This window comes from Chanos chanos, chromosome 8 (genome assembly GCF_902362185.1).
Source record: "Chanos chanos chromosome 8, fChaCha1.1, whole genome shotgun sequence".
In the NCBI taxonomy this organism is placed as follows: Eukaryota; Metazoa; Chordata; class Actinopteri; order Gonorynchiformes; family Chanidae; genus Chanos; species Chanos chanos.
The window spans coordinates 10,232,187-10,259,252 of NC_044502.1; the positions used below are offsets into that span (position 1 = coordinate 10,232,187).

The following is a 27,066-nucleotide window of genomic DNA, read 5'->3' on the forward strand; positions in this document are numbered from 1 at the left end:
ACATTCCATCTCGTTCCAGCTACATCCCATCCTTGGGGATTAGCATATAGCTCTCGCTATCTTTCTTGCGTGTCTTAATTGAACTACATAATTTTCTCCTTCGATCTCCCTCTCCCTCCTCCTTAACGTCGCCTCTTACTGCTTCCTTATCTCAGGCGTCACACACCAGCGAGGCTATGAAATGAAATCAATTGGATGGAGACATGGTGGGGAATGCTTAACCACATCTGCCCCAACTCTGTGTGTGTGTGTGTGTGTGTGTGTGACCATTAATGTCATACTCAAGGCCTAGGCAGAGGGCTGTCACTACACTGCAGTCATTAATCAATCCAAAAGGGGGGAGGCTTCCCAGCCATATACACCCAGCTGCCAGTTCATGGGCCCCTTTGCTCTCAGGGTCAGGGGGCTGGCCTCAGTTCCTAAATCTGGTAAGAGGTATCGTACGGAAGGATGGGGGTGGCGTCTGGGAGCGGGGGGGGGGGGGGGGGGGGGGGGGTTGGGAGTCAGACTTGGTATTCATTTAGAATGAAAAGGGCAAAAAAGCCTCTTGTCACTTAGTTAAGTGATTCAGTGGCGTGCCATAAGGTTGGGGCAGACAACAGGAGCAGCCATGGTACCTCTTGAAGTCAGTTCTATAGGCCAGAGCAGGTGGTTGGCTAATAGGTTGGGGAATGTCTAGCCTGTCGTTGGATTAAGGAAATGAGTTGCAGTATTTTGTCCGTTCTCTCCACTCAAAACATTCCAAATTCTTGTGGCTTTCGAGTTGCTTTTTGATAGCTGTAATGATTTTAGAACACAATGTTCTTTTCAACACGATAATGACGAGCTGTATCGAATCTGTGTGAAACAATTTGCTGTAGCTTCGTTTGAGTTTTTGTAAAATCCTGTTATTAGAATACAGAGGTGAATTGTTAATGGGTTTTCCCTACTCGTCTTTTGGGGGGGGGGGGGGGGGGGTTAGGTTTAATAGCTAGAGTGACACTAGAAAGGATCCGACTAGTCTGACAATCTGACAGTGTCTGTCGTCCTATTTCTTTGTGAAATGGCAGTTTGTTGACATGTCTCATTTTATTCCATTGTGTAGCGGCAGGGCCAGGGTGAACAAAAGCAAACCGATTTCCAGCAATGAGAGAATTTTAGTTTGAAATACAAGTAGTGGATTATCTAGTCCTGCCTCCCCACATGTTACCTCAAAGCAGCCAAGGAGGCCAATTATTTAAAAAAAAAAAAGGGGGGGACAGATTTATTGTACAACAGTTTACGGAACTCTCGTTCCTGTCAGATTGACGTAGAAGAACCAGTCTGTCACAGTTGAAACTTCTCAGTTTAACTCCAGTTATTCAATGAATTTGGAGGAGGAGGGCAGTCACCTTTCTCTCACCCTGTTTTTTTTTTGTTCTGTAGCAATCGAGTCACGAATGAGCAGCTTCTCCTCCAGTCGCAGATAGCGTTCGCTAATTTCCTTCTTTCATATTACCTCATAGCTAATGGAGAGTGAGAATTGAGGCTCTGACGTAAGAGGCTGAAATCCTCTGGTCCATGTGAGGGGCGGATGGTACATAACGGGACGTGTTGGAAGGGGGAGGGGGATGGAGGCAGCCTGTGTGAGTCTTGGACAGCGGCCAGGGAAATGTCCCGTGTTAGGGCAGGGACCTCCCCCCCCCCTCCTCCCCCCCTCTCCTTTTCCTGCTAGTGGAGGAGATTAACCACAAGCTTCCCATATGAAACAACCAACCCAAATGTCACTGGGCTTCCTTCGGTATACTAAGTGCCGGAGAGAGGAGTATGGTCAGCCCTACCTGCATTTTGACGACAGCTCACTAATTGATTGAAATGTCTCTCCCGTCCGTAAATATTCTGGCAGAAATGCTTTTCATGAAAGCTAAACGATGAAATTAAAGGTTGAAATGAATACACAGGCTTACGCCGTTTCGTTGCTTTAAAAAGCACCCTTAATCGATTCTTTAACCTGCTGGAAATTTCAAAAAGAAATCGTCGAATTTTAAAACGGAATAATTCTCCTTCACCTGTTCGGAATAAAGTACAGTCAGTTGTGAAGCAAAATAAACTCTTTGTTAAGCCTGAACATAGTTGAGGCTTTACGGATCATTTCAGTGGTTTTACGTAAGCCAACATTGTTAAACGTGCCATTGTTGAGTGTGTAAATAGCAGATTTCATTTTCTCTCTGTGTATTGACAAGGATCTGTCTGTTTGAGTTGAGCTGTGCAGCTGTCAGGGTTATGTGTTTTAACGTGTGCAAATGCATGAGTGTGATTTTTTTTTTTTCTCTCTCTCCTTCCCTCACAATGTTGGGAAGCGCAGGAAGATTCTCTGGCCCGCTGGCCGAGTGCTAGATGGCGTTTTGTCATAAACAGTGATTTGGTTGGTCAGCTCCATTACCCCTCATGTCCCTCAGGCTGGCCAACGTCGACTGCCACTGTCTCTCTCTGACGTCCCAGCACCTGTCCCGGTCCGTCACTCTTCCAGAAAAAGTCTTTGTTCTTCTGCTTTTAAGTAGGATATTCACTTTCCCTTCTTCTTAGTCCTTGTGTAGTTATTTGCTCTTTTGACAGGCTGTCAGATTTTATTGTCTGACACACTGTGTGAGACTGCTGGATCTGCCATCAGCGTAATCTTGAGAATGAAAGTGGGGGGGTTTAAGGAAATTATTGACTCACTTTCTTAGATCCAATCGTCTATGCGCAATGTCTGGTCCAATTTCATTTTACAAATTGGATAGGTTTTTGGTTGCAAGGAACTGATGGTGATCTTCCTTATAATATAAGAGTCTTATTACAGCAGTCTAAGACAACCTTGGCTGGAAATTCACTGCTACAGAAACCAAGACAGTAGAATTGTGCTCTGTCTACCAAACACTTTTGTACTGCCATATTTACGCCCTGCTTATTGTAGCCTATTGTTTGCAATGTCATAATTTTGTTTGTAGAGATATAATGCACAGCCACGTTACTTTCTTAGCCTACATATCAGAAAAGCATCACTCATTGATTCAAGCATTAATTGATCTCATTATGCACTGATAAGAAAGCTCTTGGTCGCCAGCCGTACAGATGTTTGGCTGATATCAATACTTTGACATTTGTTCGCTTTTTAATTACCCTCCATAAATTAAACTTGTCGCCGATAAGCTTGAACGCAACTCCCAAAGGCTAACTAACCACTTGTTACAGTAGCAATACTAGCTTAAAAGTGATATCATCCAACTTTAAATTGTTTTCGTATTGGATCATTTTTCAGTGCAGCACAGATTCAAACATGTCACCACATGGTGACGGATACACTAGTTCCCTCTACGTTTTGCAAAGTACGGGGGCAACAGGACATTTTTTTTTATCACGTTGTAAGAACTATTGTTGACTTTTTTGTTGTTGTTGTTGTCAGCTTCTTGTGCTAGAGTGCAATGAATGGGGAAAACAGAGTCCGGTAAACCTAAGTACATACATTGTCTTTCTACATCTAAACCTTTGCTTTTCTTTTTTTTTTTTTGTATTGATATCAAAAACCTTGAATGAAGTCCACACTTCCACACGCCTCTGCTGGCACTTCAATGTCAAGTTCAGAGAGCAGACACACAGTTGACTGATCACCCTATTAACAATATAAAGCCACATCAGGAACAGGGACTGACAGCATGTAGCGCTCCAAAAATGTTATGGGTCAGCTTTATCGGTTGTGCTCACACTGTTGAGTGTAGATACAGATTACAGACTACATCCCCCTAAATTTACATTGTAAAATCATTAGGATTTTGTGTTGCCCTGAGCACAAATGAGCACTGCATTGCTTCCTGGTCTTGTGTGAGAAGTCATCATTTTAATAGGACCCTGTCAGCTAGTAGTGAATGTCGTACCTGCAGAATTCTGCAAGGCTGTGTGTTTTTAGGCACAGATTGCAACACTGGTTTTTGTCATGAGGTGATATTGATCTGTGATTTATCCGAAGCAGGGTTTGAATGTCTGTGCTCAAAAGCAGGAATAAAAATTGCAACCATTAAGGTTAGTCTGTCGCCATCTGGTAATTTTTTTTTTTGCTTTCCCCTCTCTGTGATGTAAAAGGTGTCAGATCAGACACAGGTCATGTGTGTCTTATAGAGAAATGCCAGACAACTACTCCGTCCCGTTCAAATTCTCTTCCGAGTCTTAGCCGTTTGAAACTTGACCTGCTTTTTTCTTTCTCTCTCTTTTCTTAAATAATTCATTTAGCATTTAAATATAGCCACGTACTTGTCTATCGCCCTCTTCTTCTTCTTCTTCTTCTTCTTCTTCTTCTTCTTCTTCTTTTTTTTTTGTGGCCATTGAAGAATAACTCTCTGGGCTGTGATCAGTGCCAGATGACACTCGTGGGAGCTGCAGGTTGCTAATGTGCAACCGCAGGAAGGCTAAGAGGGCGGCCATTTTCCTTCTCTGTGCCGTGGCAGAGCCAGAAGGCCCTGCGAACACGCAGCGCTCTGTTTGCCTCACGGCCGCGGCAGCCCTGGCTCCGCGCCAGGAACGTCTCGCTCTGCACACAACCTTTCAGTCTGAGCCTTTCATGCTCTCTCGCTCCCCTCCTCCACCCCGTTCTCTGCGTAAGGCTTCCCACTGCTCAGAGCTCTGCTCAGAAAAAAAAAACAAAAAACCAAAAACTCTAACCGAAGCCTTTCGCTCTCTCTCGCCTTCTCTCTCTCTCTCTCTCTCTCGCTTTCTCTCGCTCTCTCTCTCTCTCTCTCTCTCTCTCTCTCTGTCGCTCCCTCGCCCCTTGCTCTCGCTCTCACTCGCGCTCTTCGGCTTCAAGGCTTTTTCTTTTCATTTGCATGTGTTAATTCTCTCTGTTCTGTGTTTTTCCCTCACAGACATTCTCTCTCTCTCTCTCTCTCTCTCTCTATGCCCCCCCCTCTCTCTCTCTCTCTCTCTGTATGTCTCCCCCCCTCTCTCTCTCTCTTTTTTTTTTTGTCCTCCGTCTTTTTGACCGTGCATTCTGCGTTTGGCTTTTGACTGTGATTGCTCTTTACGTGCTGTAGACGCCATGCCTTGGGCCTGTGAGAAGGCTATTCTCAAAATTCAGGCTTTTTTTTCCACTATTAACATTATTACGGATTACGTTACAACTATCTGGTTTTGATCAAGGTCACGTGACCTCAGTAACATGTTTAAACGTATTGCTAGCAGTATCATGCTGCAATTATTCACAAGTGGATTTTAAAATGTGCTGATTTAATAGGCTTTTTTTTTTTCTAAAGTGAGAATATTAGACAGGGTAATTGAGTCATGTTTGGTAAGACTTGTTGACATGTTTCCTTTTTTTTTTTTTTTCTTGTGTTCTGAGGGCAAATGTCGTTGGGGGGGGGGGCAGACGCCAGACAGAACCCATAATCTGCTCAAGTGTTCTTTCAGTTATGAGGAGCGGAAAGTTTGACTCCCGCTGATCTAGTCTTCTGAGTGGAACTCATGGACTGTTTGTAACCGGGACCAACCAATGCTATAGCTGTTGGATCAGTTCCAACGGTGGGGCTGTGTGCTATATCCACACCAAGCATAGAAAATTGTTAACTGTTTGTGATCTGTTTTTCAAGTGTAGCTCAGGTTTTTAAATGTATATATTAGTGTTGCAATCTGGAAAACCAGAACATGTGCAGTAAATGAGGCTGAAGATGTAAATGTCACATGGACTTTCTCAATTATAAAATACACAGGAGAACAATTCTGCCAAGATGTCCTTAGGATGCGTAGTTTGTTGAATGTTGGAAAGCACGCCCGTTTTACACGCGGTGTAAAATAGTATACATTTGACTTTTTTTTTTTTTTTTTTTTGCATTTAAAAGAAGCGACAGAGAATATATGTTTCTTTGGGTGGACCTTAATTAGCTCTAGTTTCCTCTTGGTCACTAGCTGCCAGTAGCTCAACCCCTCTTGATTTGTGGTCAGTGAGGTGAAGCCTGGTACTCAGACTGACATGCCTTCAGTGCTCGGATAAGGCGTGAAGATGTGGTAATTCAGCACGCCCATCCTCTTCTGTGGACCATACCCACTGCCACGGTGACTTGATCAAATCCGTCTTTGCAAATCTTCCTTTATTAGGAGCCGTCTGAGTTATAAACTGGCTTTAGTTTGTCCTTCTCTTTTGTGTGCTGAAATCAGACTCTTTTATCTGGAGCCTTCAGAAAGCTTTTTTTTTTTTTTAAAGTGTCATGAACGCGCATGAAGATACAGATTTCAATACCTGAATGACGTTTCTCAGCCTTTGTTTGTTTTAATAGTAGTTAATTAAAAAGACACAAAAATTCTTCTTCTATACAAGCAGGTTCAGTTGCTTCAATGCCAACATACAAACCGTATGCTCTGCAATGCCTTCTCCAGATGGTGGGTTTTATTAACAGCTTGATCAGCAGCCTCTGGAAAATTCCAGCATACAAAGGGTGTATGTTATTTTTAAACCAATCCCGTGTCCCCCCCTCCACAAAACACATGGGGGTAATTTCAACACGCTGATCCGTGCCAGCTTCCTAAAGGCCCCCCCCCCCCCCCCCCCCCCCCCCCCCCCCTTCTGGAAATGAGCCAGGAAATATTGCAGGAGATGGAAATGTTCGTTATGCAGCTGCTGTGATGCTATTGGAGGTTGAGGGATGGGGATAAGCTTCCTAGCCAATGGGTGAGATGGGGACTAGCAGGAGGGCAGGACGAGATGAGAAAGAAACAGAGCCAGTTAATGGGCAGATCTGACCAGCTCACCAGCATAGCATGGCTGTCTGCCACTTCTCTGTCCCCGAGGACGGTACTCTATCGTCACTTACAGCCTGCCTGTCTCTATGATTGACACTTCTTCCATTATACTGTGTCAAAACAGCAGGATGCCTTTCCCATTATATTTGCATTATGATTAAGCGATCTATTAATGTATTCATTTCCGTGCCGCCACCGCCGCAGCGCGTGCCGAGCCGCGTTCGCTTCTGCTAGCGCCGAGACGGCGTTGTCTGCCGTGGGGTAACATTGGGACGGCGGATGGTAGTTACAGGGTGAAGGTGAGACGACCTGAGAACAGAATGTGCCATTTGGGTCGATGTCCTTCCACCGGCGGAGGACAAAGCACAAAGAGTGATTGTTTTCCCTGTACCAGGGCCTCATGCACTTGTCCTATCTGAACAAAGGGAAGATGTGAAATTGGTAGGCTAGCAGAGACTGTCTAGCGACTCTGCTGCAGTTCTCATAGCCACTCAGACCAGCTGAAACCGACGTGGTACAGTGCCTAGTGAATAAACTAGATGTCCTCCTTCATTTCATGATGTGTGACCTCTCCTTCAACTTGTAACATTATTATGTGGGCAAATAAGCTCCAATTAATAATTCACTGTAGTGCCATAAGCATCATACTGACAACCCCCTCAATATTGCTTAAGGTTGCATCATATGCTAAAAGCCACAATAATATTTATCACTGTCTGTCAGTTGTTCCTCGGAGTGATTTAGGGTCTTTGACCAACGCTGAATTATATTTTTCAACTCCAGACAGTATTGCTTAACGCCGCATGTCTCTGAATTAGGCTTGGTCTCTTCGTGGTGTTGAGTCTGTTGGACTCACCCACTGCTTGGTTCTGTCCTTTTAAGAGTTTCCAAGAACTGTCATAAGACCTTAGCCAAAGGAAATAAAGGTTGGGGGGAAAAATGCTTTCCATGACCCTGTAGTTATTTGATCTGTCTCTTGGCAACTTTAATGAGTAAAGACGAGCGTTTTGGCGATTGCTGTGCACAATCACACTGTTCATTGAGGAAATTGTTTTTTGTGTGTTTAGGCCTTTGGCCAGTGTTTATATATATATATATATATATATATATATATATATATATATATATATATATATATATATATATATATATATATACTTATCCCAAAATGTTGTTTTACATTTCAGTCTAAACTTTCTTCGTTTCTAGAAAATGCTTGGTAAGCAGTCAGCTGGCACTGAACGATAGCAAAAAGACTAGAATGAACAAAAAAAAAAAAAAGAGTAAAAACTGTACTTTTGTGTTTCAGCTGAGAGAAGCTAGCAACACGAGAAGAGAACCATTTGATGGAAGAAAAGAAAAAGAAAAAGCAAGAAGAAAAGACAAAGAAGGATCCTGCTCAGAAAAAGGTGAGACTTCTGCATTTCACAAGTTTCCCCTCAAAACGCACAAAAAAAACACTTCCGTGATCACGACATCAGGGTCATTTTCTTTAAATGGTGCAGACCTCCTTCATCAGCCACTACTAGGGTAGATTAGTGGGTTTCTTAATGGAAGTCGGTGTTAAGGAGTTAAAAGAGGCTGGCCAAGCTCTGTTTGCTCTCTTACTCTTCGCCTCCTTCGCGCCCCTCCTCCTCCTCTTCCTCGTTCTCTCTCTCTCTCTCTCTCTCACTCTCACTCTCTCACAGAGAGCCATTTGTAATCTATTTCCGCTCGATTACCAAGCTGCCAGTCTTGCCAGTGCATTTTACTGTGGACGCCTTTCTGGGCCTCTTATTGGGGATTTGGGATTACGAGGCGGGGTGTGTTTGAGCCTTGAAGTTGACGTGTTGTTTTACGGTGCATTTGAAGTCACGCTGAGATTGCTGGGCTGTCTGCCTTTTGTGCTTCTCTCACCACCAATTTTAAGAACACGGAGCCCATGTCAGTGTAGTTTCAACTAATCTGGGCGGTTATCCAGGGGGAATGTTGTTAAGTGAAAGTTTTACCTTGGCTTTAATTCTTTCATTCATCCCCAAAGGCTCGTGAATTATGCACCAAACAGACTTTAAAAATCTGACATCAGATTTACAGTAAGAGTAAATGGCAAGCCGGAGCCTTGCGAGCTCGATTCAACGACATCCAATAAATGTTCATTGTTATGCAAATGTCATGTAAATAAGACTCGTGTAATTTGCTTGCACTGAAAACACACCTCTGCTTTTCATTTTTTTTTTACAGGTTGCTGATCAGAAAACCAAAGGTAAGTGAATATTTTATCCCTCACAGGGTCGTGGGTTTTTAACTTAGATGGTGCAGGGTTGAGTGACCCATAAGGACAGCACATAAAGAGGGGGCATTCATTAGGTTCAGAGATGGGTCCTAGTGACCAGCCCAGCATCAGCTTTTGCATCCTGACACTTGGTGATGCGTGAATTATTGTATTAACATATGGCCACCGAGGTGTAAGCAAGTCCAGCCGAGTATGCGCGTATTCACCGATTCTTGCTGTCAGAGAGACATCGCTTGACCTCCATGTATTTTGCTTTAAAGAAAATGTTTTTTTTTTTTCTCCCCCCAGAAATTTGGGACAGTGACGCCATTAATAGTTAGCGTAAGGACGTGTTGGTTTAGACCCCTGTACTGTTTGGGTCACCAGCAAAACCAATTAATAAACGTCCAACAGGGAATTTGAACTTTAGGCACGCGCACGAGGACAGTTTTTGTCTTCTGTTATGTTCTCGTTATTCCTGACTTCTCATGAGCTCTTAGAGTCCTGGTACGTTTGTCTTTGTATCAGTATCCAGTTTGGAGGTAATATGGTGTAATCCTCATCTTGTAACACACAACAGATAAGCAGCATCGACAGAGAGACAGATGGGGCCCAGGGCTTTGCTCCTTCCCAGTCCGCTCCTCACTAAATCCCATTAGAGCACCTGTTTATGCTGCTCTGACCACACTCAGGTGGGCCAGTACCTGACTGAGACCAATGCTAATCCGTGGGATGTTGAGCAGGACTTAACCAGAGATGTACCAGCTCCTTACATCTTTCTTTCTTTTTTTTTTTTTTTCTTTTTTTTGTCTCTTTTTGTCGTAATTTCCATTGACAAAAGGCCTACTGCTGGGATCCTCTTTCTACCTCTGATCTACTTGTCCATAAGTGTTCTAAACAGTATGGTCAGATTGATCTTGGTTGAAGTGTAGTGAAAGGATGAAGCACTTAAATACCCAAATGAAAACGTCCCCACCAAGCGAGTGTCCTGAAATCATCATCTTAATGTCTCCAATCAGAATGAATCTTCTCTCCTGTCGGCAGAGTAGGATATGTGTGAAGGCTCTTTGCGTTAGTCATCGCATAACTCCCAAGGCAGTCACTGACCCCTGTCTGTCTGAATTCCATTAGGGCCCTCTTATCTTTCCGCAATCACATTTACTTAGGCTGCCCGGAGCTTTAGCCGTAACCCAGAGGTAACGCCGCGCGCCGCGATGCCGTCATCGCCCGTATTCTAAACGCGGCCGAAGATGAGCGCGATCGGCATGAAAACACTGAAACCCCCCATTACTCACCGTGTCTGACAGAAAATGTAGCAGAGGCTCATTCCTGATGAGATGAGTGATGGCCCGACAGAGGACAGAGAGCAGGAATGCCTGAGGAAGAAGAGAAATCATCAAGAGAACCTTGCGCGGATGAGGCGTACTCAACAAAAAATAGCTAAGAGGCAGAGGCGGAAGGATGAGATGGAAAAAAAAAAAAAAGAGAGAGAGAGACGTCACGGCGTGAGCACAAATATACATGCATTAGGGTATATGAGCCTGTGTGAATGGACTTTCATGGGGGGGCTAATTTACCTGTATACCAGGTACTTTGCCTGAAAACAGTCGCGAGACGAAAGGATTCGTTTTGCTTCAGAGCATCATGGCATGGTCGGCACCTCTTATTTTAAATACCAGTATCTATTCCGCTAAACACATGCGAGTCGCCACCAGTAGAGCGCATTTTTCGATTTATTGTGCGAGTACACGTACTGTGATGTCCTGTGAAATACAATAGAGAGCCTCATGTTGTTTCTCATGCTAAATCACAGCTGCCTCTCCTCCACGCTGTAATTTGTTTGCAATAATCGATCTTGGCTGCTTCGTCCATATATATGGAAATGTGATCAACCAGGAGCACAACTGTATTAACTCTCGTGGCCCCCATTAGCCAAGGGTTTTCCAAGCCTTTGTCCGGCAAGCAGGCAACGCACTCGGATGCACACGCCAATCTAGATGTCAGTCCACGTGCTGGGCTCATGCCTCCATTATTATGAATAGATCATTTATCACAATCAGCCATATTCCCATCTCCTCCAGGACACGGTTCCAAAGCTATGACTGATGCCCGTCGCGCAGCTCCGGTTATTTCCATCCTGCGTTCGTGAGCATAGCAAATTCTTACAGCTGGTAATTGCTGTAGGTCTAGAGTAAGTTACCCCCTGTAGCTTATGGAAATTCAACGGACTGTTACATTTTTTCGATTTTGATTTTGTATCAAAAGCCACTGATTCCTTACTGGGAGGCAAAGCCATAATAATGCCAGGTTGCGTTTGTGGCATTTCAAGCCCGTAATCAAAAAGCTGCAGGGTGCCATTCCCTGCTGTCGGTGCACTTTTAAGGGTTAAAGGACAAATGAAATACATGTCAATCTTTCATTGCTTTTCCCCTTACTGCGCGTTTTTCCCCGTCGTCCCCAGAGAAGCTGCTCCACATCCCAAAACAGCCCAGCGTATTTACAAAGTGTCACACAACACGTGATAACAGCGTTATTTCGCCGCCTGGGACGTCGTAACTCCAGATTGGATTAATTTGCAATTTCACATTCAATTAATTGCGTCAACACTTTGAGTCAGATTTTCATGAATTGCAATCTAATTAGCCGCTAATTTACTTTAGAGAGGAGAGGGGATGGTCTCTTTTAACTGTGACATTTATAAATGCTTTAGAGATGTATTATGATTAGTGTTCAGGTTACAGGTTGCAGCTTCATAAGAACACCTAGTCTTTTATTGTTCCTCCGTCTCGTCAGCCGTACAGATTTGAAGAGCCCCACAATAGTGAGCCATCTCTTGATTATTATTATCATCTGTTTTCAAATGTTCATAATACAGACTAGAGAACATAGACCGGGAAAGATCACCATTTAATTGGTGCCTCTCCAATGAGTATTTGAAATTGACTTTGTTCACTGAAACTGATCTGTAAGCTTTGGTTGTCTGTTAAAAAAAAAAAAAAAAGGATCTGAAATGTGCTATTTGTTTTTAACACGCTAGTGGCAGATTAGACTCTTTATACGCAGTAAGTTTCACATCTTGTCTTGGACCTTGAATATTGCCCAGAGGCCAGTGCCATGTGTAAGGGATTGGGCATAGAGATCTGGTTTCAGCTACATTCTTCTTCCAAACTGTGGGAGTAAACACTTACCCCCCCAAGCATGGAGTTTCTTACAAATTAATACGAACATTATTGCAGTTTTATGATAATTTTGCTTAGCATTTTCTAACGTTTCGTCCCTAGCTAGTTTACTTAATATGATCACACGCATAGGTTGTATACATTTAAATCCATTTTCATTTCCTGTGGCCATGGATGTTCTCTTTATATACGGCTTTGTGTCATGAACATGTGTGTGAACGCATCTTTGTGAACACGACACAGTATACGAGGGCCTGCCTCTGTCATCGTGACCCAAAAAATCACGTCGCTGGATTATGTTAATTAACTGGAGTATGTTCCTCAGCTCATTTGCATTGGCCCCAAGTGTGCCTGTTAGTCGGACAAGGTCAAAAGTATTTAGAGATTACTGTTTTCATCTCTTTGTCACCATTTGATTTTTTTTTTTTGTGCTTTTCATTGCATTCCAGAACTGCGTTGGATCCATGTTCTTCTTGAAAAATATGCACGGTAGTTGTGTAACTTTCTGCATCAAAAATGGACAGAATTAGAGAGTGATCTACATAAGCGCAATGCAGAAGCAACTAATAAGCCTCTTAATGGCAGTTTATATGTAAGTCAGTGTAAAAAAAAAAATATGGTTAGAGCATTAGCACAGTGTTAGATTTGTTTAAAGGCCCTTTTGGAGCAATGCAGTGCCCTGCATACTTACTGTAGATCTAGATTTCAACATATATCTGTTGAAGGCAAGGTGGGGGGATGAGGCATACAGGGCACATTAGTCAACCGACATCTCCATAGCAACAGCCAGCCATCTGAGGGGTGAGGGGTGAAAAGCTGCATCTGGGTGCCTCTTTAAAGCCCTGACAGATGGGCCCTGCCCAACCCTAGTAGACACTGTCCCAACCCCCCACTCAACCCTCTGAAACAGCTCTGGCATGGGTGACGCAAGGGCACCAAGGTCCTCCCTTCTCTCACAGCTCTGGTTCACCAGGCTACTCAGGCCTGGGAGGAACCATCCGTTTCTCGATACGTCACCGACGCTGCGCACCTCGTTCCCGTCCGCAGTGTCGCAGCTGAGTCTCGCACGCCGTATCGCTCGAGGTATCCACCTGGGCATTTTTTTCCTCTGAAACCATCTCTCTGAAATTCTCTAACACCCCCCATCCCCAAACCTAATGCATATTCAGCCTCAGACTCTGTAAATCCTGCCAAGCAAGAGAGAGAGAGAGAGCGTGCCCGTCTTTTTTTTTTTTTTTTTTTAATCTCGCAATCATTTCCCATAAGCGTGGCCAGGCATTGAAATACTGTCTTAGACAAAAGCCTGGGTAACCTTCACAGCTAAAGAGTGAGTAATACTTTCACTGAGCCGGTGCCCTGAAATTCACAGTGGCTTCTTCTTAGCAGGCCTGGATCTCAGAGCCCTTTCTGTTTAATTAACCATTCATCTTTGGAAGGCTATAATTACAGGTTGGTTGGGTGATTGCCGAGAGTGCTTCAGTCAGATGGTTTAATGGAATTTACTGTACGCTCGTTACAATAATTTATTTAATCGCCACCCTTCAACTTCAATTACTTTCTGCAGTTTTTTTTTTTTTTATTATTCCCAAAACTGAAAAAAAAAGAAAAGAAACCAGGGATAGAAGTCTCTGTGAATTGCCACTGATGGTCCTCAGGTTGTGAAAGTGGGAGTTCGATGTTATCTTGCTCGTTCGGAATAAGCCTTTTAAGGTGAATGGGAATCTTGCCTTTTCTTCTCCTCTTTCCTCACATGATGAAACCTGGGCCCGTACCCAAGAGTTCTATTACGAGTGGCTCTTTGATGGGTCTCCCGACATGTGCAGCCCTATACGTGAGACATTCACCCTGTAGCTCTTTGCCTGCTGGGTGTTAAAATTCCTAATCAGCTGGGTTTTTTTTTTTTTTTTTTTTAAATCATTCATTGTTGGTTATGCTTAGACAAATGTAAATCGGCCCTGTATTTGAAGAGCAGTTGTATGATTTAATCACAGTTGAACAGTCATTTCAAAGCAAACACAACATTTATGAGGAGCATGTGCCTTGTATGTGTGTTTTTTTTTTTAATGCAGTTTAAAAAGCAGACCGCCGCAAAGCTCTGCAAGCCGTAGGAGGATTAGTATTCTACGCGAAACAACAGGAATTCTTACTGTCGGATCAAGGGCACAGAGCACGCGCTGTAGCCCAAACATACACACTCAGAGACAGAGGTGGCATGGTACCGATCAGAGCTGACCGGACAGTTGACTTCCTCTCTTGTTTCCAGACGAGTAGATGTCAGCGTCGCGAGATTAGCGCACGGATTTTGGTACGGAGAGCAGAAACGAAAGGCCTTGCAGCAAATTGCCTGCTTCACATGGGCTGTGAGAACAGCTCAGAGCCCCAGTGTCCATCTGTTTCCTGTAATGGATTCACAACAGCATTGAACAATGAGGACAATGAATGAGCTGAGCAGTGAGGGAGGTGGACGGGGGGAAAGGGGGGGGGGGGGGGTGTGGAGAGGACAAGGGGGGGAGGGTGCGCTGAGAGAGAGAGAGAGAGACGCAGCATACTGCCTGCTGATTGGCTCTGAGCTCTATGAGACACAGGCAGGCTGAGCTGAATATAATCAACAATCTGCGTCACTAGCTGTAGCTCTCAACCAGGCCTTACTGTAGAGCCGTGTGTGTGTGTGTGTGCGCACTCGCAGCTTGGTCGAAGAGGGAGAGTACTGATTATGGAAATGGTGGTGAAGAAAGATCAAGGTTTTTTTTTTTCCACCGATAGCTATCGTGCTGGCAGGAGACTTAGGCTTAGGCTTAGATTTAGGAGAGACACTAGATCTGTATTATTCTTACTCTTGTAGCATAGCAGATCACTGAACATTTTAGTCTGATTTGACCTTGAAATTTTTTTCCTCGTACATTTATATTCTGGGAAAAGGATCAAAGTTGGAGATGGTTTATTCTTATTGATTCATATTGCATTGAAGTACACGCATTGCATCAACAAGATAAAAACTGACAGACAGGATTTTTTTTTTTTTTTCTTCTTCGTTTTTTGCCTTTTAAGACTCGTGAAACGTTTTGACCTACGCTGTCCTTTCTCAGGTCTATCTTTAACACAAATCCCATGCTGAGGATGTGTATCCTGGTAAGAACGCTGTACGTTGCTTAGATGCTAATCCCTGTCACTCTTGGCGGACTGCGTGAACCCCCATCTGTGCCAATTCCAGGTGGCCCTCCTGCCTGTTGTTTTTAAGCAAGCCTCACAAAATCCCCATGATACCCACTAAGGTTGTGAAAGAAAACAACCTGTGGGCAATTACTCGCACACTCATTCAGCCTCAGAGTATTCTTTCTACGTTAACACTTACTGATACTCCGCTGTATCCTGCGCTGAAGCGTTAAAGGCTTGCTTGTCTTTCCGTGCTGTATAAGCCCAGTGGGCCGAGATCTTTTCCTTTAGCGATATTACTCAACTGAGTCACCGGTTGATTAGAAACTGTTCTCGGCGAACAAGGCAGAAGAATGCAAGGTCACAGAGAGGTGAGGAAGTCGACAGGGGGTGTAATTGCCCTGGAGATGGCAAGCAGCACCTTTGCTGTCACGTCAAGCTGAGCCTTTCTTTTCACCGCGTGCTGAAGCGCTATGATGAAAACTGGGATGAATTGTGTGAATCATGAGCCTTTAAGTGCCAACCTGCCTACGGGCAGGAGGATCTGCGGGAACGGGTTTTCCGGACGTTTGCCGCGTTTCCCACATTTACCCTTGTTTATGTAGCGACCCTTGCGCAGTCATGTGTCTAATTTTAAAAAAAACAAAAAAAAACCGGTGACTTCTACTTACATGTTTACATTATACCGCATACATAAACTTCAAACACAATCACACATCAAATGGTGACCCATCAGTCTCTAATTTCCCATCTAAATAAATGTTTAGAGACTCAGGTGTGACAGGGGTAAAGAAGACTACATTAAACCATTTGAACACAAGGCTGTCCTATTTTTGAGATTGCTCTCCTGATTAGCATGACCTTACAAACGTGAACTGTGTTCTTGTTGCATCTCTCGATGTGTCGTCATGTTGTGTCTTGCAGTGCCAGACTGTGCTAAGCCCAGCCCCAGCCTCCTTCACCCTGCCAGCCCCAGTCAAGTCCTGTCCGTATCCGTGGCTAGCAGCAGTGGCAATGGCAAGCGTGCCCCCTCCAGTGCCCAACAGCAGCAGCAGCCAGCGTCTAGCACACGTTACCCACCGCGTGAGGTGCCCCCGCGTTTCCGTCAGCAGGAGCACAAGCAGCTACTGAAGAGGGGCCAGCCACTGCCTGCAGGCGCCTTGCCTCTCACCTCCTCTTCCTGCACTCAGCCTGGAGTCAGCTCACCTCCCCTTACACCGACCAGCCAACGACGCACAGGTCAGAACACCCTCCAAGCCTTTTTCTTAACCAGTGTGCACTCATTTAAAAGTGCCCTCTCTGATACTGCGTGATACTCTGTGGTGGGGGGGCTTTCAGTGTGCTAAATATTTTACTAACAATCCTGAGGATACATTGCTGTGGACTCTTATTTGTTGAGGGACGTAACTGAGAAGACAGGAATGTTAAGATATGTCAGGAACAGGGCTGCCTTACTGAGGAGCGTCGCCTTCATGTTGGTCGGCGTAAGAAGTTATTTTTCTGTGCTATATTTGTCAACGTGTTACAAGTTCTCAAATATTTGCCTGTTTTGCTTCAGGATTACATCCGTGCCCACGGGCCCTTGGTGTTTTGTTTTCAGTTAAAAATGATAAAAGGAAAAAAAAAAAAAACGTCAGCAGGTATCGGTTCCTAAAGCTGTTGAGAGTAATCAGACATTGTTGCCCGTTTATAAGACAGCTTTTTTTGAATAACTGTCGCTGCAGCATAAAAGAATGTCTAGAAACGTAATCAGTCATTCCACCAAGACAGAATCTTTGTGTGTGGTAAAAGCCATCTCCATCTCATTTGAAGCAGCTATTACAGAAACACTCTTTTAATTACATGCATTATTGTAAATGGACCACAGTGGGGGAACCACAAATAAATCTCTGAATAAATCTCATTTTTAAACAGTGATCCCTAAAGATCCTGTACGTGATTCAGAAGAGAGGAGCGTTAACAGATCCGATACCTTGAAAGTTTTCCTTCGCCATATTGATGTGACATTGACCTTTTAAGGTTGGGGAGAATGCGGAGGTCATGGGAGCTCTGTGGTCAGAGGGTTTTGGCCTGTTGTTTTGTCTCAAATTAGTGTTTACATGAGGGCCAGCTGGCTAGACTCCCACTCCAGACCCCACTGGGAGATGTGTGTCTGGTGAAGCCTCTGGTGTATAGCAGGTGGTAGAGCAGTGCTAATAACAACAGGCTTTGCAGCCTTCAGAAACATAGCTCACCAGCTGTTTTATGGCTTTTAATGTCACAGCCAGCTCTGGGTTGCGATTAACTATACTTTTTCTTTCTTTCTTTTTTCTTTTTTTTTTTTTTTTTTTTTGTAATTTTGTCCACACAGTCTATTTTTTTTTTTCATTGTTTTGCTGCAACCATATAATGTTAGCTGTGTAGCAGAGCTGAATGCTCGGTAATGATGCATAATGGCTGAAAATACAAGAAAACCCCCGACTAAATATCGCAAGTGTCAAAACGTACGTGTTTATGACCTCATTCGTATCTCGGGGTGTCAAGCAGAAGTTTCCCCGTGTTCCTCATAGGAATTAAGAAGGCAGAGCCAGCCATGTTTCTCCGAAGGTGAGCCCCTTTGAGGCATCATTAGCCGTGTCCCTCCCCTGCTGGAAAGCGGCCTGGGTCTCACACCCGTCCAGGCCAGAGAGACACGGTGTACAGGCTCTGACAGGAGGGAGGCATGAGCGATGAGCTCTTAAAACCTATTTGCCACCTCGGTCTTGGGGAAAACAAGGCCTTTGATCCAGGGTCCAGAATCTGCTTGCCTTAGAACAAAAGAGTTCTTTCATTAGCCTACAACATTGTGAGCACTTGCCTTGAGGAATTCTGGTGTTGCATTGGCACAGATTGGTTGGAGATTGCGAGTAGGCATTTGACGCGTGATGCCAGAAAGGCGTCTTGGGCACGTTATAACCAACTGATTGTTCAAGTCAAATTTAGCTGTTGGCACTGGGGGTCTCTGTCTTTTGGTCTCTGTCTCCTTTTCCCCATCATATTCGAAACATTTTGGCCATATGCCAGTACTCACATGTTAAATAGCTTGTTTTGAATGCCCCTTTATTCAAAACAACTGGTGCAAGCTGCTTAGAGGCATAGAATACAAAAAAACATAGAGATACCCTTAAAATCATATATTTTTTTTCCCCTGCAGTTTTTATATGGCTGTGGCACAGTTGCACCGTTACTTCAGTGTGAGGAAGTACTTACTAAAAAAAAAATCTGTTTATTAAACACGGCAACAGAGATCCAACACAGTCAAAGCAGAGTACACACACACACACACAAGCAGAGTACATATACACTCAAACACACACACAAGCAGTGGTGCCAGTTTCTTGGCTTGTGTTCAAGATGAGGTTCAGATACCTAGAATGAGAGACACTGGATCAGGGATGGCTACAGCCTCTTTATTTTTCAATGGGTCTCTAAGGATTGTATTCTGTCCCTTCAGGTAGTCTCCCTCTCACTGTATTTACTCCTTTACTTCATTAAGATCCTGTTTTATGTTTTCTTAGGCCTTTAGTATTCATGAAAGAGATCAAGGGAGGACAGCAGCTTGCTTTCTACCATATGATTAATTTATCAAGCAACCTATTTTTGCCGTGTTTGGAGCAAGCTCGAGACTGAGAGAAGGAGAGAGAGAGAGAGAGAGTTGAATACAGAAGCCATGCTCTCTCTCTTGGCTGTATTTCAGGTCTGATAAAATGGCGTCCCTTGCTGAGAGCGGTGTGGAAAAGGGGCGCTGGTTTGTGCCAGTGTAGCTCTCTCTCCATTCATGTCTCGTATTTTTCTTCAGCTGATTGTAATGCCTGTTCCAGTTTTTTCTTCTCTCGTTTTTGATGCCTTTTGGATAGAAATAAATAATAATTTTCCAAAATAGGAAGCAGAAGCAATTCTTAATTTTTCACTAAAACAGTACAACCTTAAGTTGCTCCAGCAATGAGAAAATGTTAAGCAAAACAAAAAAGACTGGATACTCACTGCCAAAACAAGCATACATGGAGAATGTTTAAGGTGTTTTGTGTAGCATTATCAGACTCAGCCTTTCGAATGACTCAAATTAATTCTGGAGCAATGCTTAGTACACTGGAATGAATCTTTGAAGAGGAAATTCCTGGGTAGCGAGTTCCCTTTTAATGATTTATTGTGGATTATAGCAAAGATACAACCAGTGTGAGACTCCCCTTGTTGAAGCACTTTCTATTATGCTTATCTTACATTAACTCTGTTCACTCTTCTGTATTTCTGCTACACAAATGCTCAGGAGTTCGGCAGTTTATGTTGGTGTTTCCTGTTCACTCCATTAGATTGCCGCTCACTGCAACTATTCCTTTGCTAGCGTGGTTTTTCACTTTATCTAGCACACTGGGCAACTGTTTTAAAATATTGTGGTTGTTTTTAAGAAATTGATGTGTAACCTTAATTGCTCTCTTTGTATGCAAACAGTCTCTTAATTAAATGCACTTGACTTCTTTTGTATACCAGTGCCCCCCACCCCTTTCTTCAGCCCTGTGGTTCCAACGTACTGGGCCTTACTGAGCCAAGTGTTTGTACATGTCGCGGCTATACTACCCCCAGAGGACATGCTTTTTGTATTGTATGGTTGATGTGCTGTGATATTTATGAATACCTCCATTCAGATGGAGTAAAGGCAAGGATTGGCTGTGCCAATCAAAGATTAACTGACTGCCATATTGTGCCACTGTGCATGGTGCAGCGCCCCATGAGGTAGTGTGTGTGGTAGGAGCTGAAATGCAGTGTGCACTGTCTAGGCTTTGCGATAAGGGAGCCTGGGGAGACGAGATAAGTATATTGAAGGGAAAATTACATTCTGACAGACTGGGCGGAAGCGCAGTGCGCAGTATCTTAAACCTCTCATCTATCTTAAATAGTCAAAAACAAATGCTTTCTATTTGACGGACTGTCATTGGTGCATTTTATCAATAACTGATAACAGCATTGTCTAAATTACTCAGTGACCTCATGGAATTGGATGCTGAAGGTAAGGTAGAGGTCCTTTCTGATTTTTTTTTTTTTAAATAGAGAAACATATTAAGCCAGTTTGCTGGATTAAGACTATTCCTAGGTTAAATTGTATTTTAAGCAGAGAATCTCCATACAGAATACAGTTTAGTCTGTGGCTTAATCAAATCCGTAGTGCGTGGAGCTTTTCTGAATGCTTTGAAGATAAATTTGTTCAGTGCTGGAAAAACCCGCATAGTTGAGGATGTCATATTAAAGTTCAATTCATAAGTCAGGAAACTGCTGTATGTCCTCTGGGAAGGAGAGTAATTTATACAAAGGCTGTGTGGAAGAAGTTCACTTTGTGGCAGGTGAAAAGGTGGCTGCTTTTGCATTGCAGATCAGTGCCCTTTTTCCTATCTCCAGCAGCATTCACGCATCATCGATTACCTGCCTCAGCTTGATTGATTATGGTTTGGTAGAATTTTTGTATATATGTGTGTGTGTGTGTGTGTGTGTGTGTGTGTGTGTGTGTGTGTGTGTGTGCGCGCGCATGTGCACGTGCGTGCGTATGTGTCTGCTTTCATGTCTGTGGACCTGACTTGTCGTGCAGTCCTAGAGTGTCTCGTGGTAGCAATGTAATTCTGGTTTTGTGGGGATTTGGCGGAGCGTAGGGAGTGATGGATGAGGGCCCGTCTTGGTTTCATTCCAATAAATGAGCACCGTTCCACCTCGGCCTCCCTTCAGCGCTCCAGCAAGGGAAAGTGCTATGGAGACGGATGGGGGCTCTTTTTCACCCACTTTCATATGGCTGCAGAAGATACTGAATATATGGACGTGCTTAACTAATACGGCATGTTCCATGCTCTGCTGTGCATTCTGATTTTATGGAAATCTCAAAACTGGGCAAGTGTGACTAACATCTGCTGTAGGAAAAAAAATAGACTGATATCAACCATGAGAGTTAACATTTTGGGTCCCTGAAATTTCCGAATGTGTAATTTCAAGCAATGATTTTATTACATTTGTTGCATGGTTAGCATATTGAATTGATTGTGCCAAATGTTTCCTGTCTCTTTGTCTGTTTATAGTGTTGCCCCACCAGAGTGGCCCAGGTGCCCAGTATGAGAATTCCCACTGGGGCCTTCCAACCACCAATAGCAGCAGCACTGGCTGGGATCAAGTGATCATTGATAAAAACGATACCGAAGCTTGGCCTTCCATTACCCTAAGCAACAACCAGGCATCAACAGAATGCACCTTGGACGTTGACCGAACGACAGAGGTCAGCAGTAGCAGCATGAGTATGGCCACAGGTGCAAGTCAGCAGGGTCATTACCCCATTAAAGCCAGCGGCAATCACTCCACAAGCATGGTCTCCAGCCAGGGTGGCCCCAACAGGGGCTGGGGCTCTGATGCTAAAACTGACAGCTTGTCTGTGGGTAACAGGGGCCAACCCAACTGGAGCTCTTCTAATCTAAACCTCAATCCTAATGCCAATCCTGCTGCTTGGCCGGTCCTTGGACATGATGGACCTGGCGTTGGGGTTGGTGGAATCGGGGGGTCAAATGCACTGCCCCCTAGCATGTGTGGCCCAGGAGGAGCTCCTCAAGCTCTTGGCACCAATGGAAATGGCAGCATGGGCAGCACTAATGGAAACCTTGGAGGAGATAGTGGCACTGCTGTCTGGGGCAATCCAGATGCCCCAGAGCAGCACCAGTCCTCATCAACAAATGTGTCTTTCAGCATGGAACCTTCAAACCTTAACACTGACGGACCAAACCACACTAAAACTGAGCCCATGAGCCCTGTGACCAGCTGGGGAGGCACCCTCAGCCAGTCCCCCACTGAAACTCAGCAGGTCAGTGGAGATGGGACTGCCCTCTGGGGCAGTGGAGATTCAAAAGGAGGCGAACCCAAGGACTCTGCCTGGGATTCAGGACCATCTAGTGGCATCTCTACTTGGGGTCACGGAGGAGTAGGGAGTGGAAGCAGTGGAGGAGGTGGTGGAGCCTGGGGTGACTGGGGAAAGCAATCCAGCAGTGAAGGTACTGGATGGGATGCTGCAGATGATCCACCTCCAGAGCGGATGAGTTCTTGGACCAGCGATGCCCCAGCAAGTGAGGGCAGTGGTGACAGCAGTGGAGACCATTCACGCAGGAGAGAAAGATCATCCAGTGAAGACCCACCTCCTCTGCTCCCACGGCAGGACCTGGACCCACGTGTGCTTTGCAACTCTGGCTGGGGGCAAACCCCAGTCCGCCAGCACACCGTCTGGGAAATGGATGAAACACAACCCGACCACAAAAACGATGGCGGCACTGAGGCATGGGGTTCTTCCTCAAATGCCCCATCCGGACCCCCACATCCTCCTCCTGGAGGTGCTAACCACAACATAAGTACAGCTTCTAGACAAGACTCTGGGAGCAAAAGTGAGGGTCCTGGCCGAAATATGTCAGCCTCAGGCTGGGGAGGGTCCGTTCCACCTGCCAATCAGCCTGGCACTGGATGGGGTGAACCACTTGCCAATAATAAGGTGCCCAATGGATCAGTGGGTGGTTGGGGTGATCCAATGTCAGGAGGTTCTAACACCAATGGCCCCAAATCATGGGGTTCAGAGGAAAAGTCTCCCAGCTGGGATGATGGCCCTTCCAATGTCAAACCACAGGGCTGGGGAGATGGGCCTAAGCCTTCTTCTGACTGGGGAAGCACTGGAAGCGGAAATAGTGGAGAATGGGGGGAACCTGCAGAGATGAAGAAGAGCAACAGCGGGAACTCCTCCTGGGAAGGAGAAGGAGGCAGCTGGAAGGAAAGTCCCGGCAATTGGGGAAAAGCGGCTCCAGCAGTTGCAGGAGGCTGGGGGGAAGCCCAACGCTCCAGTGGTCCTGTTCAAAGCTGGGGTGGCAAGCCTCAAGAAAACAGCGGAGCAGGAAGCATGGGTTCATGGGGGGGCCCAAACTCTGTAAAACAAAGCAGCTCAAGTTGGGGCTCAGGAGCCAGGCAGGAGTCTGGGAGCGAGGCTACAGGCTGGGAGGAGCCTTCTCCTCCCTCTATCCGTCGCAAAATGGAGATTGATGATGGTACCTCAACCTGGGGAGACCCCAGTGCTTACAGCAAGACCGTCAACATGTGGGACAGGAACAATCCCGTTTCCCCGAGTAATCCAGTTCCCAGCAACAATGGCAGCAGTAACAGTAACCACTCAGTGCCCAGCAACAACAATCACCATCACCACCACTCTCACCACAACCAGGGTCCCACCCAGAACCATTCCAATGGTGGAAACAATAATGGTTCCCCCAGTCATCCTGGACCTCCACATAACAGACCACCCTTAGTAACACCAGGTAAGAGAGCTGCCTGAATATAAAAGTATTAGTATTGGTAGGGGGGTGAATCTGGTGACATAAGTACGAATTAGGGTAATTAAGCTAGTAAATATTTGTAGCTTGATTGATTTTAGCTCTCTGTTTTCAAGAAAGAAATGGTGAATCTTTTTAGTGTGTTGTTTGTTTGCTGTAATGTTACATAATGTATTTAATATTTGAGTCTAGGTCTCCCTCTGATTGCATTTCAGCCTTTAATTCCTTAGGCCAGAGCACAGTGTAAAGCATTGCTATTTTTAGACTATGTAGAAACATAATGACATATCTACATGAATAATGCGTAACATTAGTGAGAGTATTTCCTTGAAGCCATACAAAATGCAGTAGCTAGAACACTGCTAACAGAGAAACACAACCAAAGTATGTATTGTAAAATCGTATTCTATCGTATTGCACAAAAATTGTGTCTGTGAATCATACTCTGGAAGTGGATTTGGGAACATAAGAGAAGTGAATGTTAGTGGGAATTAGTTAAGTCTATAAGCAAAATAATTGCTTGAGTAGAAATTACAGTTACTGTTGTCCAGCGCCCCCTGCTGCGTGCCCCTGTGTAGCAGCCTCGGCCAAACACTGATATGCCTTGGCATGCCCGCCAGAGTCTCCTCCTGCCAACTGTTCAGGACTTGGGCCAGGAGTTAAACAGACATGGCTGTCTCTTTTGTGGCCCTGAGGCCCCACTGTCGGGTTCATGAAAGCTTTCTATTTTTGTCCTTGGCACAACTCGAATACAATGAAAGAGGGATGTAGAAGTATAAAATCTCTATCTGGTTTATTGCGACAAACTCTGCAGTGCAGTTCCTCTACTGTGTGGAGTTATTGTGTCTATCGTTCAGCTTGTTTTTCTTTTAAACCGCATTAAACCCCGCCAGTAGTGTTTAGTGTGTTGGCCACAAGGTCTTGGATGATATTTTTTACTGTTTGAATCGGTCATGTTGCCATCTTTCATTAATGGTAGTTTATAGAATTACTCTAGAACAAACACTCCTACCTGAAACCGTAGCAGCGACTGTTATAGTTTTGCTTTGCTCTTAACGCTTCTGTCTCTCTTTCAGGATGGGGAGAGCTGCCCAATGTCCAACCTAAGACTGAACCTTCATCCTGGGGGGAGCCAGCCCCTTCCATTCCTTCAGTGGACAATGGCACTTCTGCTTGGGGCAAGCCCCCGAGAGGCTGTGGAGGATGGGGCGAGGGAGGACATGAGCCTACAGGGCCCTATGGTAGAGGCAATGCACATCCTGGATCTGCCCCATGCAAGCAAGGTTAATACCTCATAATCTACATCAGAGAACAGGCATACTTTAGCTTTGACTGTCTCTCTGACTGCCTAAATAATCTAGGTTATGAAAATGTTGTTGCTCAATACTGACACCTGGTGGTTGGATAATATAGTACCATTAACTGCTCTTATGTATCATAGATTTGAAAGGAATGTGCTTAGTAGTAGGTCTGACTATCCCTCAATCCCTCCCTAGCCCCAAAATCTATGCAAGACGGCTGGGGATCTGGAGGAGAGGAAATGAGCATGAACACGGGCCAATGGGAGACTGACGATGGGGACATGTGGAACAGCCCCACCTCCCAAGAGAGCAGCTCTTCCTGTAGCTCCTGGAACCAACCCAAGAAGGGCCCACTGAAGGTAAGAAGGCTGTGTCGGCTGTTTCTCTTTCTAGATTATTTAAGTGTGCGTTACATCTTTATCTGTTTTTAAATATGAACTAGAAATGTATGTGTATTATCAAGTACCTATGGTAAGAAGCATTTTGAATCACTGTTAAAAGTAACTTTTGAAATCATTTATCAAGGAGAATGTCGTCATGTCATTGTTTTCTTTGTGTAGGGGAAGGCACCTAACAAACAGGATGAGGTCTGGATCATGAACCGGCTGATCAAACAGCTCACAGACATGGGCTTCCCAGTGAGTTACTCATTTTCTCTCTCTCTCTCTCTCTCTCTCTCTCTCTCTCTCTTTCTCTCTCTCTCTCTCTCTCTCTCGCTCACACACACACACACACACCAACACGCAAATAAACAAACATATATTAACTAGTGACCTGACTTGCCTCTTCACCTACTTTTGCTCTCGCTATCGTACCTCTCGCAGAGAGACCCTGCAGAGGAGGCTCTGAAGAGCAGCAACATGAATTTGGATCAAGCTATGAGTAAGTACGGCTGACTGCCATCTGCGACCCTACACAGCAGAGGAAAAACATGACTTGCGGACATCGTATGCGCCGACCTCCCATCGTTTGTTTACGTGTTTCTTTTCGAATCTTCAGGCGCGCTGTTGGAGAAAAAGACAGAACTGGACAAGCGAGGAATGGGCATGTCGGACTACAACAACGGGATGAACAAGCCCATAGTGTGCCGGCCCACGGCCCTCTCCAAAGACCCCTCATCAGATCGCTCCCCCTTCCTGGACAAGGTTGACACCCTCTCTTTCTCTTTACTGGCCAAATTGGAGGCATTCACTCAGAATGTATTCTGGAACCACCAGAAAATGTCTTTGAAATGGGATTTTTACTTATTTTGTTTTTTGTTTTGTTTTGTTTTTATGTTTTTTTTTTTCTTAACCTTTTTTTTTTTCTTAACCTTTTTTCCCCCCCCGTCAGGACGGCGGCCTGTCGGACGACACACCGACCTCACCATTTATGCCTTCCCCTGGCCTGAAGCTCCCACTGTCCAATAGCAGCCTCCCCAACCACGGCCTGGGTGGGGTCTCCTCGGGGCTGGCCATGCAAAACTTGAACAATAGACAGGTGAATGCTTTAAGCGTTACGTTTATGCAGAAGGGTTTAGAGTCCTTTAAAAAAATATACCATTCCCCCTCTTGAGCAGTACTTTTAATTTGGACAATAGGTACGTGGTAACCAGTGCTCAAGAGATCATTCATATGTAGTTTTACATTATTGTGTGATCTCAAAAGTAGTTCTAGAAAATGGGAGCTGAATAACTTTGACTCAATTTTAAATCCCACACTCTTGGCTGAAAGAACCCATTGATACATTCATCCTTGACAGAGACCTAGTTAAAGCGCAGTCAATGAGTGAACTGCTGTTGAAATAAGTGACACTCCTCCACCTGAGACATTCATCATAGATTTTTTTTTTTTTTTAATAGACACATTCGTGTCTAGTCAAGGTTTTCACAGTTGTTCAGTCTTTGACTATCAGCGACACAATTTCAGTGGCACTGCTTTGACAAAAAAAAAAACTTCCCTATGAGTCTAGCTACAATACAGATCATAAAATGACAAGAACACCCCCCCCCCCCCCCATAGGAACTTCAGCCTCTCATATCCTTATAAAATCACACACATACCAAGGCATTCATTCTACACACGCTAAGCCGACTTGAAAGGTAATATCCGCGTCACCTTTAACCCTCTCTCTCTCTC

The 27,066-nt window shown here is 44.7% G+C and overlaps 1 protein-coding gene across 2 annotated transcripts in view; it reads left to right on the forward strand.

Annotated features, from left to right (window-relative positions):
• The window catches only part of tnrc6c2 (trinucleotide repeat containing adaptor 6C2), a 37,204-nt gene that overhangs the window by 2,139 nt on the left and 7,999 nt on the right, over window positions 1-27,066 (forward strand). For both annotated transcript variants that reach the window (XM_030781043.1, XM_030781044.1), the window contains exons 3-12: window positions 8,030-8,129; window positions 8,941-8,962; window positions 16,228-16,542; window positions 21,378-23,633; window positions 24,725-24,931; window positions 25,145-25,308; window positions 25,510-25,587; window positions 25,774-25,831; window positions 25,949-26,094; window positions 26,282-26,428. In XM_030781043.1, coding sequence (XP_030636903.1) covers window positions 8,067-8,129; window positions 8,941-8,962; window positions 16,228-16,542; window positions 21,378-23,633; window positions 24,725-24,931; window positions 25,145-25,308; window positions 25,510-25,587; window positions 25,774-25,831; window positions 25,949-26,094; window positions 26,282-26,428 — 3,456 coding nt within the window. In that variant the 5' untranslated portion in view covers window positions 8,030-8,066. The remainder of the gene's footprint in view (window positions 1-8,029; window positions 8,130-8,940; window positions 8,963-16,227; window positions 16,543-21,377; window positions 23,634-24,724; window positions 24,932-25,144; window positions 25,309-25,509; window positions 25,588-25,773; window positions 25,832-25,948; window positions 26,095-26,281; window positions 26,429-27,066) is intronic.